The 12,911-nt window shown below is 36.1% G+C and overlaps 1 protein-coding gene across 2 annotated transcripts in view; it reads left to right on the forward strand.

Annotated features, from left to right (window-relative positions):
* ZFYVE9 (zinc finger FYVE-type containing 9) overlaps positions 1-12,911 on the forward strand; it is a 63,849-nt gene that overhangs the window by 18,167 nt on the left and 32,771 nt on the right. For both annotated transcript variants that reach the window (XM_052802552.1, XM_052802553.1), the window contains 3 exons: positions 4,360-4,464; positions 5,259-7,336; positions 12,151-12,250. In XM_052802552.1, the coding sequence (XP_052658512.1) occupies positions 4,395-4,464; positions 5,259-7,336; positions 12,151-12,250 (2,248 nt within the window). In that variant the 5' untranslated portion in view covers positions 4,360-4,394. The remainder of the gene's footprint in view (positions 1-4,359; positions 4,465-5,258; positions 7,337-12,150; positions 12,251-12,911) is intronic.

Consider the following 12,911-nt stretch of genomic DNA (forward strand, 5'->3'; position numbering starts at 1 on the left):
AAAAAAACATCTTATGCTTTTCACTGGGTTGGTGATTTATACCTCCTTTTCCTTGCACTGGCACAATATCCTCTTCTTCATATTGTTCATCCCAGTATATACTAATTTAGGAAGTGTCTCCTTTTGGGCAGCATACAGCTAAAATTGCCATTGAAATTTCTTCCTGATTTGCTTATGTTTTTATTCTTACTTTTCCAGAGTTTAAGTTGTGTGTTTGCTTGTCGGCTTCTCTCCATGCCATGGCTTGGAATAGTTGAGGAATGCTAAAGAGTTTCACAGCTATCAAAGATCCTTTAAAAATGTCATATTAACCTTTATACTAGGAGGAAGTTTGGGACTAGAATAATTCTAAAACTGTTCCAAACTTTTATAGTGGTACCTGTGAGTTACAATCAAAGTTTCCAAAGACCTGTAAAGGAATATGATTCTTTTTATTTATGTTGGATATTTCATAAAAATATTCAAAATAAAATTAAATTCTACCTGATTATTGTAGCATGCTGTGTTAGAGCATTTTGTGTTTTCTGTTTTGATCTTGGGTTGCTGGCTATGCAGAGTTGAAGTATTAGATCTTAAACTGGCAAAAATATGAGTTGCTGACAATGTATTGGTCAAGAAGCATTGCGGGTATCTGTCAGGAACATGATTACTCGTCCTCCTTTTCTGTCAGGAAAAGGGCAGTAAGGACTTTTGTGGGTTTGGCAGTGTGTTTTGCCCTTGGAGAGAAACTTCTGGGAAAGCTTGGGGAGGGTTGTTGTGTTCTTAATAATAATAATAATAATAATAATAATAATAATAATAATAATTTTAGATAGTAGACGTGAAGATTTGCAGCTGACCTTTTCTGAGAAATACCTACATGTGTAGACAATGAGACCTCATTTAGAGTGGCTGTCAGCTTAGTGATTATGAGTTTAAATATAAAAGATTCTCCTTGTATCCTGGTACATCAGTAAGTGAAATAACAGTAATGATGTAAAAGGTCTTTCCTCTCTTCAGTTTGGACTATGAGCATCCATCAGTCTGGATTTTGGCACATTGCATGTTTGTGCACCAGTATTTGAGCTTCGGAATTCATATGGTTACATGTATTTGTTTACACGTAGTTCTCTCTACTTAGAATTTTTAAAAATACAGAAAAAATCCCTCTGTCATATTGGAGCAAATTTAAACTCACAAATATTAGATATTTAATATTAGATAATATGGATGTTAATAAAATAATAATTTCACAGAGATGCTGTGAAGTATTAACCCTATTGATATTGTAAGGGGATAGGAACAAAATTCTAAGTCTTCTTTATAAGCCCTTGTTATTGTTAAACATGTGGTCTCCTAAGTCTGAATATTTGTGTTTTTCTAATGTTATAAAATCACACTTAATATATAATTTAAAAGCCAAACCCTGACTGAAATAAATAAAAATTATTATGTTATGAACTTCTAACACTGCTTGCTTTGGTTAGGCATATCTTGTTCCTGATTTGTATGACAATGAAAAAACAGCTAATATAGGACTAAATTTAGGAAATGTTATATTCTTAGGCTTATATTCTACTTACTCCAGTGTGCATAAATTTGAGTTAGTACTGAAGTAATTTTATCAGGCTTTCAGTCGGGTTTTAAAGTTGTATGAATGGTCAGGTCTGAGTTTTTCTAAGCATTTGAAAGTTATACAGAATCAAAATGCAGTCGTCCAAAGAGTTACTTAAAACCATGTTTTCAGCAACTATATAATCAGCATAGCATTCCTTCCCCATCAACTTGCTTGTCAGTAATTGTTATCTTCTCTAAAATAAGCAAAACAAAAAAAATCAATGCCTGTAGCCTATTTCTTTGGGGCCACCCATACTGCAGAGTGTGTGTTTATGTCCTAGTGAATGCCTTGCCCTTTTTGACTATGAAAGTGCATGGAGATCTGAGTGTGGTGGCTTCAGACAGCACAACAGTTTGACTCTTGAACACAAAAATTTTGTATGGCACTTTCCAGTCTTGCAGTGCTTTACTGACAAATACTCTTTGCATCATTGACCTTAGTAGTAGGACTTTGCCTAGGAATAATTAATCACATCTTTATCAATTGTTTGCTAGACTGGAATGTTATCATTATGATGTAAATTAAATACATTATAAATGGATGTGAAATTATATGATATTTTGTACAAAACAGTATTACTATAGTGAGTTAATTTTGGTTGATGTTTAGAACTCTGAATGGAAAAAAAAAATTTCAAGTGAAATATTCATTGGGACAGATTCAAAGTAGTTTTTCAATATTTGATATTTACCGAGCTGGTAAAGATGCTTCCTATTAAGGAGTTGAAATGAGGTGGAGATAAAGGTGCAAGAGAACCTCCAAACGCTTGCAGTTGGATGTAGTTTGAATGAATTTAGTATTTGTATGTCTAAGGAGAAGCATGTGCTTTTAAAATTATTTTGGTTTAATTGAAATGTGTGTAGTAAATGTAATTGTTTCAGTTAAAATGGTATTAAAGATTTTTAACACAATGACTTGGTAGGCAGACTGGATAACTCAGGAGGACCTTACAGTAGGTATCTAAGGGATCAAAGAGTACACTCTGTCACAGTTAGAGGTCAGAACCTGGCTTTTGGTAGAGAATGTAAAGTGTTGAGCTTTTTTAGACTTCTGAAATGCAACCTTTGATCAAGGTGGCCAGCTTTTCCATTGCTTATGTTATAATCTTTGCATCTTTGTATAGTAAATGATATGGCCAATCATCTATTTTCCTTGCAGAAGGAGTTAATCTGAAATCCCAGAACAGAGGACAAATCTGGGAGTTTGTAAGGTGACAAGTCTAGTTTATCTCTGAATTTCTTTGCAAAATGGTCTTTTTTTGGGTGATGCTTATTGCAATTTCTAAATTGCCGTTACACTAATTTTCTTTAAAACTGGCTTTTGTATACATCTTTAAAACATGATTTAATCTGATTATATCAAATAGCAATGTATTTATGTTGTAACATGATCATCTTTTAAAAATATCACGTGTCAAATTTGAGGTCAACCTTAAAAACTTGAACTCTGCATTTTGTGGTATTTTAATGCATGATCTTTTTGTACCAATAACCTAATCGTAGCTGTTGCCCACAATAAATACAACACAGTATTTAATGTAGTAATTGAAATAAAACTGGTTGATGTTTTCCTCAAATCCAGATACTATGGGAATAATGTTAAAGTAAAGTATAGTTTTAAATTGGAAACTTCCTCTGACGTGTTTCTTGTGTCTGTTGTATCTCTAGCGTAAAAGAGCAGGTTTTTAATTGAGCTGGAGTCTAGCTGTCAGGTCTAACACTGTTTCTTACTGCAAAACAAGGTTCTCACCCTCTCCTCCTCCATTTCCTTGTTTCACAACATTGAAAGCCAACTCTGAAGAGAATAAGGCTGTTCTGGATGATGTTCAGAGAACAGATCAAATCAAGGTCTCTCTTTATGGTATATAGGTTATGGCACACATTTCTCAGTGAAGATGTCTTTGCTGGTAGTGAATGTTTTTAAAAAATGAATCAAGGTCTCTTGTCGCTACAAGACTTTGGTACCAGGACAACCATATTCCTACTGTTAGGGTGAAACATTACGTATTATGTGAAGTTGTAGGAAGTTATTGAATGACTTAAGCTTGGTTTATTGTGTTTTGGGTTTTTTTTTCTTCCATTTCTCCCTTGTCATTTTCCTTTCTAGCCTGAGAGTATTGTCTTTTGATGAGACTATTTACTTCTGTGCATTTTGCTAGATTTCCAGTGCTTGCCTGTCAGGGAAACAGGGATTATTAAAGCAGGCATTTTAGAGCTAGCATGATTCAAGTAACACCCATTAAGTCCTTTAACAACTTCTACAAGTATGAATCTTTGAAGCATCTCTGGGAAATGAGGAGTGACACAGAATACTGCTAGCCTAGTATACATTAAAAAATCAGAAGCGCAGAGAGTTTAAACTACTTGTTCAAAGCCATATGAGCTAATTGCTGGTAGCATGGAACTGAAGGCCAGATCTTCAGATTGTTAGTTGGCCTTCTGGTTCTCTAGACTGCTATGTTCTGACTGGTGTTGGAGCAGTTTTGCTCTTACCATTATGGTGAGCCTGATGGTTAGACACATTAATGTGGGAGACTGGAGGTAATAAAATCCAAAGCAAGTTTGGGGAGGTTGTTAATCTGAATTAAGCAAGTTTAAGCACACAAATAATTTTTATTCCTGGAAAATACTTTTCATTTATGCATGTAATGTATGTAAAATTTGATTTACAAAGGACTTCTTTTCCCCTTAAATCAGGGCAATATGTAGTGGAACACTACTGACTGAAGGTTAAGTATCTGATTGTAATTTGTTCTCTGGCAGGTTCAGACAAGAATCTGGTGGTCTTTCCCTGACAAATGGAGAACTATTTCCAAGCAGAGGCGTATAACCTCGATAAGGTTTTAGATGAATTTGAGCAAAACGAAGGTGAGTCATTTTGAACAAGATAGTACATGCACGTTAGATGTATTCTACAGAGAACACCATTGAAGAGGGAGAGATCTGTGATACACTTTTTGGTTTTGAGTTGCAAATTAATCTCAGAACTTGCAAAAAACATCTGCTAATTTTGCATGGTGTGTCTTCAGTATTTGTTGGTAGCATTCTCTTCTGTTTCCATTCATCTTGTTTAGTTTTAAAAAATTTCTCACTCTTTTAATAGCAAATCTTCTGTACACTTTTTAAAGAAACGTTTTGTGGAGCTTAATCTTAGTGGCAATATTTTAATCATTTTTTTTAAACAAATCAGGCAAACCTTATTTTAGGCTTCTTTTGCAGTTTTGGGAGTCTCAAGCATAGAAATGTTTTATTAGGTCACATAAATCATATAATGAGAGTTATCATATTTGAAGTATTAAATTTTTTGCTTAGCCTAATTGCTACTTCTGTCCTGTCAAGGATGTTGAACATTTTATGGGAGTGGGAATCTTTCTAGGCATTTCTAGCTGTCTAAAGTATATTAATCAATAGTTTAAAGTTGCTTGTGCAAATTCAACCTGATACTAATTGGTGTAGCTCTAAACTTCTTGAGTTCCAGAAACATTATGCAATTACACTACTAATGGTTGATCAAGGATGTTAGTTATGGCAGAAGTGGTTTACTGTTGTGCCCATATTTGAACATCTCTACTTCTATATTTGGGGCATTCTAATGCAACAGAGTTAATAAAACCTGTAGCTTTAATATGACAGTAATTTCTCTTATTTAAACACTTTTTCAGATGCCGCTGTTTCACCTACACTATTGGGTGCAAAGTGGAATCAGATTCTAGATCCGCCTTCTCGTCGTCTGTCATTTAACCCGACCGTGGCCAATGTTAATGAAGCTACAACTCCTAATGAATGTCAACAGAGATTAAAGTCTTTCTCCTTGTCTCATTCAGTGACCACACCAACAGGAGGAGGGGATCACTGTGCTAATGGAAAGGATTTTAGCACGAGCCCGGAGACCCCAGTCATGTGGATTGATGATCAGGCAGCAGCAGACGATCAATTGATTAAAAGGAATAGTAATCGGGATGATCCGTGTAACACTGTGGAAACAGGAGAAAAGAAATGTGGAAATACAGCTTGCTTGCCAGAGGAGAAAAATGTATTAGTGGTAGCAGTCATGCATAACTGTGACAGAAGAACACTACAAAGTGGCGATTTGCTGGATTGTAAAAATTACAACAGTCAGTCCCTAATGGACACTATTAGCTTTACACTGGATAATGAAAACCGACAGAGTGATCAGTTTAGTGTTACTGTAAATGGATCCACGGAAAAAGATACAGATACAGAAAAGCAAGTAAATAGGCTGTGCACTGAAGATGACTCTATAAGTAATTTGATTAATGCTTCATCTGAAAGCCTGACTGTTGCATGCCCCTCCTCTCGATTAAAGGATGATTTTAATATGAGTAAAGATTCGCTGTTTTCAGAAGCTACAACTGCAGGGATTAATGCAGTGACTCTTTTACAGAGACCAGTTGATGGTAGCATTAAAATGCAAGAAAACTGTGTATCGGTTGAAAATTTTACTAGTAAAGCCATTCCTCAGAGAACGGATCTAGAAGCTAAAAACTCTTCTTCTGGTTCAAGTAATGGAAGCTTAGTTGTAGAACAGGAAACAACCCAACAGTTACAGTCTAGGCTACCTGGGCTCACCGAAACTTGTCAACCTAACATGGCTGGAAGTGGCAATTATAAGGAACGCATTGTAGAACATTTTGCCCCTGAGGATGTTAGTGCCACTGAAAGCGAAGCCATTGAATGTGGTAAAAATCTTGGCACAACGGAATTGCTCAGCATGGCAGAGTGTTACCCTGAGTCTCAGGAGATGACTAATTGGGAACTGACAAAGTTGAATGAGATGAGTAATAAGCAAACTCTGGGAGAGAATGAAAGACTTTTGCAGACGAAACAGCCTGATGATGCATGTAGTAATAGTAAAGAAGGTGGAGATGGGATGATGGAGGCAGGCATACACTTAAAAGGGACTGGTATAGATGAGCTTGAAGGGTCCAGTCTCTCTGATGTGATGGCTACATCAGCAAGCTCTCTGTCTAATGGTTGTGATTCCTATGGAATGCAGAACCCAGTTGTTACTCATGTTCCAAAGTCTTTACCTTCCAAGGAAGACTCAGTAACAGAGGAAAAGGAGATAGAGGAGAGCAAGTCAGAATGTTACACTAATGTTTATGAACAGAGAGGAAATGAGACCACAGAAGGGAGCGGTCTTATTTTAAACAGCACTGGTGACCACATAAAGAAAAATTATTTACATAATCTTTGTAGTCAGGTTTCATCCATGCAAGGGCAAACTTCACCAAAACCAGTGACTAATCTGCAATCTATCAGTGTTCCTTTTGGTGGTGCAAGACCTAAACAACCTACAAATCTTAAACTGCAGATTCCGAAGCCATTATCGGACCACTTACAAAATGACCTTGTTCCCCCAAATTGTGGAGGTAATAGTAAAAACAAAAATGTCTTTGGTAAAACACAGTTAGGGGATACAACAGATGCATTTTCTGGTGAAACGTCTTCAAATGCCTCTGTTACTGATACTAATGGGGAACATTTGGAAGAGTATGAATCTGGAGTCTCTAGTAGTCCGTGCCTTGCAGTAGCCCCAGATAGTCCAGATAATGATCTCAGAGCTGGTCAGTTTGGAGCTCCAGCCAGAAAGCCTTTTACGACTTTGGGTGAGGTGGCTCCAGTTTGGGTTCCAGATTCTCAAGCACCAAACTGTATGAAATGTGAGGCCAGATTTACATTCACCAAAAGAAGGCATCATTGCAGAGCTTGTGGGAAGGTAAGTTCGTATTTTGTGAGTAAGCTCAAAGCACGCTTTTTTTTCCTGTTACTGCAGAAGATGAAATCAGAGGACTTCCTCAGCCACTGGCTATAGTAACCTGTGATATCTCTGCCTAAAAAGCCGTGTTTGATTTGTGAAGGAAAAAAAGGAGTTTCTAAGCTCTAATCTATTTAGGGTTCTAATAGAGAATAACTAATTGTTATTTATAACTGAAAGAATTATTAGCCTGTATGAGCAGTGTATTTGTTGATTGCAATAATCAACATCATTGGATTCATGTCGAACTGTGATAAAATGGCTAAGAGCAGGAAACTAGTTTGCAGAAATTACTGCGTCAATAATCCCATTAAAGATACTGAAACATATTGATGTGAATTGGAAGCGTGCTGTTGAATTGCTGGTGTTCCTGCTGGTTTAGATTGCTGATCCGCTCTTGTTCTTTTAAGTCTCATTTACTAACTTTTCTCATAGTGCTTACGATATTTTAAAGAACATACATTTGCTCCTGGGAAAAAATATAGTAAATTATCTGTAGCCTGATGTATGTATACATGGTGAGAAATTTTGTAATGAAGACAACTAAAACATAATTTCTGCATCATTTTGTGTTGTGTAAGAAATGTTTTATTGTTGACTTTTTTGAAGTTATATATATGTGCCATCTAGGTCAACACAGATTCTTATGTGGCCAGTTTATGGTAAATGATTAGCTTGTAAAGTATTTCCAAATATCTTGTTACTGAAATACAAGTCAGTGGCACCTGGGGAGTAGGAACTTAGGAAAAAGTATGATGATTCAAAAGCAGTAAACTAACACTCTTGTCAAGTAGATATTAATGAATATTTTTAAGATGAAAAGAAATACTAAAACCCACTAAAAACTAGAGTAAAAGTAACTTTGTTTCACTTAAGCCCCATCCAAAGGTTTCTGAAGTTGATTTTCTGAAAGACTTCCTGACTGCTATAGGCGATATCCTTTGCTACCAGAAGAGTGCAGGGAAGCAGAATGACCTGAACAAAGGACCTAAAAGAAGCAAATATATCTGGAAATCTCAAACCCTTATGCCACCTGTTTCTGGAAGCAGTATAGCAGAAAACCGAGGCTTGCTCCTCTGTAATGGACTACGTACATGTCCCATTAGTCCCTTCAGTAACCAAAATGCATAGCACCCAGTCTCTTCACTGCAACACCAGATAAATAGATTTTATTAAAATTTGATTTTGAGACATGCTGAAATATCTTTCCCAGGACACTTTTAAAAGCTAAGCAGATGTTCATTGTGCACTGGTCCAGGACTTCCAGTTGCTTGCTTCTGCCCATCCTCTTGCAGGTTGGTTGCAGTGGAAGTCCTGATGTGGAGCTAGTAACCACAGGCGATGAATAAGCATCATATGAGGTACATGCCTACTTTTTGTGTACCTTTCGGTTAATATCAAAGGGCTCAATCTTTTTCTCATTGTAGTTAAGGAGAATCTGTAAGGCACGTAAGTTAAAGGAATGTCCATTGTTTTAGCTTTGATACATTAACTTATACTGTCAGTTACGTAGGTCATTCTTTTGTTTTTTATGAGTTTAACAAATATGACTACAATTTTCATTTACAGTAATGTTTTCTACTTATTTTTGTGTTTTAAACAAGTTCGTTGCTTAGATTTAATTGCTTTCCTGTAATGACTGATGTGCTGAATTGCACAAATGAGAAGGCAGAAAATGAAAGTATGTATAAACGAAATGGATAAAACATGCACAGATAGAGCAAGGCCAAAAAATGTAGTGTGGTTTTTTGGTGGGGTTTTTTTTGTTTTTTTTTTTGTTTGTTTTTTAAACTACTGAAGACAAGCCTTGAGAAGACCAACCAGCATTGTTTTGGGTGATATGTGGGGAATGGATAAAATAAAAGGTCCCTCTGCTCTGTAGACAAACTTGTTTCTCAGATGTGAAGAATACATCACATATTAGTATTTAGTATTCTCAGAGTGTTAGAATAATCCTCAGAATGGCTTGTTTCTAGAAGCTTTTGTTAGCTAATGTTGTCTGAGCCAAATTTGCACATGTGCAGTCAAAAGATGTGGCAGAAAATTCTGTTATTTCATGCCTTCATATGTTATTTTCTCTAAAAAAAAAAAAAGCACTCATTAATAAATGCTAAGAATCAGTATAGGTCAAATAATACTTAGCACTTACTGCAAATTGCTTTACAACACTTAATTCCTGTAATGATTCTGGGACGAAAGAGACCAAAGGCTTTGACAGGCAAGCTCTGATGAATCTAGCTGTAGTGGCTTTAGATATAGGTATTCTCAGCTGTCTACTCTTGCTTTCTGGTTAAGATAACCAACCCCAAAGCAAGTCATGTTGACCATGTGCCTGTGGTATAGCTAACTACTGAATCACAGTGATGCTTCAACTGTTTCTATTAAATGTATGAATCTCACTTAAAGAACTGGGGAGATAGTGTCTTCAGCTCTTGCAATTAATTGTGTCTAGGGGAAGTCATGGGACTGAATATTTTTGAACACAAGCTCTAGCACAATAGTTTCTTTTTAAGCTTTATTAGCATCATGACAAATCATTGTAGTGGGGTGAATGTATCTGTTTCATTTGGGAATGAAAATTGCATTTAAAAATAGTTGAGTGGCACCTGGGAAGTCTGTCTCAGTTTTTAATTTCAGGATAATAATTGCAAAATTAATGGAAGTTATGAACCTCAGAGGAGTGGTAGAAAGTAATACAGTAAATTTTGAATTAAAATTAAGAACCTGAAGAATATATCTGAACACATTCATAAATTTTGTCTTATGTATTTATGTATTTTCTATTGTTGGAGGAAACAATCATCCTTGATATGAAAACCAGAAAATTTGTATGTCATCTGTTTACTGACAACCAAACCGATATTTTTCCCACTAAAATACAAAAAAATCACCAACCCCCCTAGCAACTAATGCATTAACAACTCCCAGTGAACCTGCAAATCCTACTAACATAAAAACTTGCTTTGACACTGCTACGTTATTTTTTTATAGCATGATATGCTGAGATAATGACTTGGCAATTGTTAACAACAAGACTGAATTGTCAGTTTTGCAGGATTGTGTTCTTCCTCTGCATTACTACTGTTAGAAGGCTGATGCAGCCTAAGAGAGGAGGTGTAGATGTTCTGTCATTGCTTCTATTTTCTCTTTTAAGATTTAAATCGTTGCACTTGGGAGCTTTGCTGAATGCACAATGTGGTGTTTGATAAAGGGTCCCAAATTAGATATTAATTTGTGTTGGTCCTTCATTTATGGTTGAAGACATTGATTTTTCCATGTTCAATACTGAACTTTTGACTGGAAGTTTCTCCCAGAGAACTGAAATGATGTCAAATGTCTCTAAAATATGCTGTGATGTTGTTATTAATATTCCCTAGAATGCTTGTAAATTGGGTTAAGGTGTAAATGCAGAAATTTTTAAAGTACATTTGCTTTTTTTTTTAAAAAAAGGTTTTCACATATGTGGAAGGGTTTTTATTTTTTGCATGAAAATGGCAGTGTATACACACTTATATTTTGTTTCTGAAATGTTTAAGTTGACAAAATTAGGAAACATTAAAACTGGTTGAAATGAGACAGGGTGAGCTCTTCTTTCTTCACATTCGATTTTCAGCTCTCGTGGTGAACTCAGAGCTTATTTTATATGTGCTTATTTTAAACTTGCCACTAAAAGACTGCAAAAGTAACAGGCTGCAAAGTAGTTGTAATTTGGTGTGATATTTAACTTGGTTGAAATTTAGTTAGGCTTACATATATTTGCATATGAGAATCCTGTGTGGTTTCTTGTCTATATTACAGAAATACTGCTGTTGAAGTGATGATGGAATAATTTTTTGTATTAAGAAAGCATTGCAGATCATAGTAATGAATAGTGAATTGTAGATATAATATCCACCCGTAATTAAAATTTGAAATTCTCTCTTGATATCTGAACTTGTTTGTTAGGTAGCTGCTGCTGTTTCTAGATTTCCTGAGTGTGACATTACCTTTCTGCATGAAATAGGTGTTCATCAGTATCTTCACGTCACCTGAAAAATAACCCCGAGGAAATACTGTTCTTTTAAATAAAGAAAATATTGTTATTTAAAACAAATAAGAAATCATTAGGGCACCCTGATTTGCCTGTTCTGCAGGATTTTGAGATTGCAATTGCTATTGTAGGATCATATCTGCATGCAAGTGTTTGTTTTGGTGCACAAGCCATGCTCATGTTTTATGGTTTTGCTTGTCTGGAGGAAGCCTCAAGACTGTTTCCTGCCCAGGACTGGGGAGTTGTTAGAGCTGGTTCAGGTGAGAAGCGCTAGCAATGCAACTGCATCTCCACATCAGGTTGTCCTCACGGGGATTTTGCACCTGGTCCCCCCTTAGCAGCCAGTGTGCGTAAAATGCAGTTCCTGATTTCTCTCTAGTGTTGTGATGGCATAGCATTTGTAATCATGTAAATATGAGCTTTTTAAAAATTAAAAATAATTCTTTATTATAATTGTAATTTATTAACCCATTGTAATTTATGCCAATCATATTTTAAAAACACCACAGTGCAGTATCAAGAGGACAACGTGCATTTATGTGTTCCACATAATACTGCTTCATCAGGATTAGTAGGAAAGGCACCCTGGGCAGGTATTAGTCACTGTGGCTTTAATGGGGAAAATACTGATAATTTACCTCCTTATTTTGCATGTCTAGAGCTTTACAGATATTCTCTTGTCCGAATTCATCAGCTCATAACACATTTTTGAGCAACACTGAAGTTGTTTCCCCTTTGGTTCCAGGTTTTTTGTGCAGCATGCTGTAGCCTGAAGTGCAAGTTGCTGTACATGGATCGAAAGGAAGCTAGAGTGTGTGTAATCTGCCATTCAGTACTAATGAATGGTAAGTGGAAAGAGAATCTGAGATGCAGCACTTCACTGGCTTTGTGTTGAGTTGCAGTGATGCTATTTAAAAAAAAAATCAAAATACTTTATTTGTATGGGTAAGTATTCTCAAACAGCAAAGGCCCTTGAGAGATCAGTGTGGAATCCCCGTGGAGCATGGGGATTCCCAAACTAAATACGATTAACAAAAGGCAAAAGCTGGTAAGGTTGCAACGAGTTTGAAAGCTTTCATTTGTGAGTGCTATACCAGGATTGCAGAAACTGTGATTTTTGGTGGGTTTTTTGTTTTTAATTCAGGACCCTACTCTCTGTCCTTTGATGCCTGAGTAGATAACCTGTTACACTTTTGTATGGGATGCCAAAGAGAAGAGTAATGCAGTTGTGCCTCGTCTAGATATGTGCTATAGGAAATTGGGAAAGTAGTATTTATCCACAAATTAATCCAACTCTTCTTCCTTCTTAACTCCTTGGTGCTAGAGTAGGAGGTCTTGTCTAAAAACTTGTTCACAAAGGTGGACAACTGAGTTTGGATTATTGCTTTGGGCACATTACTGGAGAGTCTGTCAAACCCAGGATGGTGCTGTGGCTAAAAGCCTGATGTGAACATGGGACATATGAGAGAGGTCACAAGTAGTTATGAAGTTAACAAGTAGAACAAA

Source organism: Harpia harpyja, chromosome 11, assembly GCF_026419915.1.
Source record: "Harpia harpyja isolate bHarHar1 chromosome 11, bHarHar1 primary haplotype, whole genome shotgun sequence".
Taxonomy (NCBI): Eukaryota; Metazoa; Chordata; class Aves; order Accipitriformes; family Accipitridae; genus Harpia; species Harpia harpyja.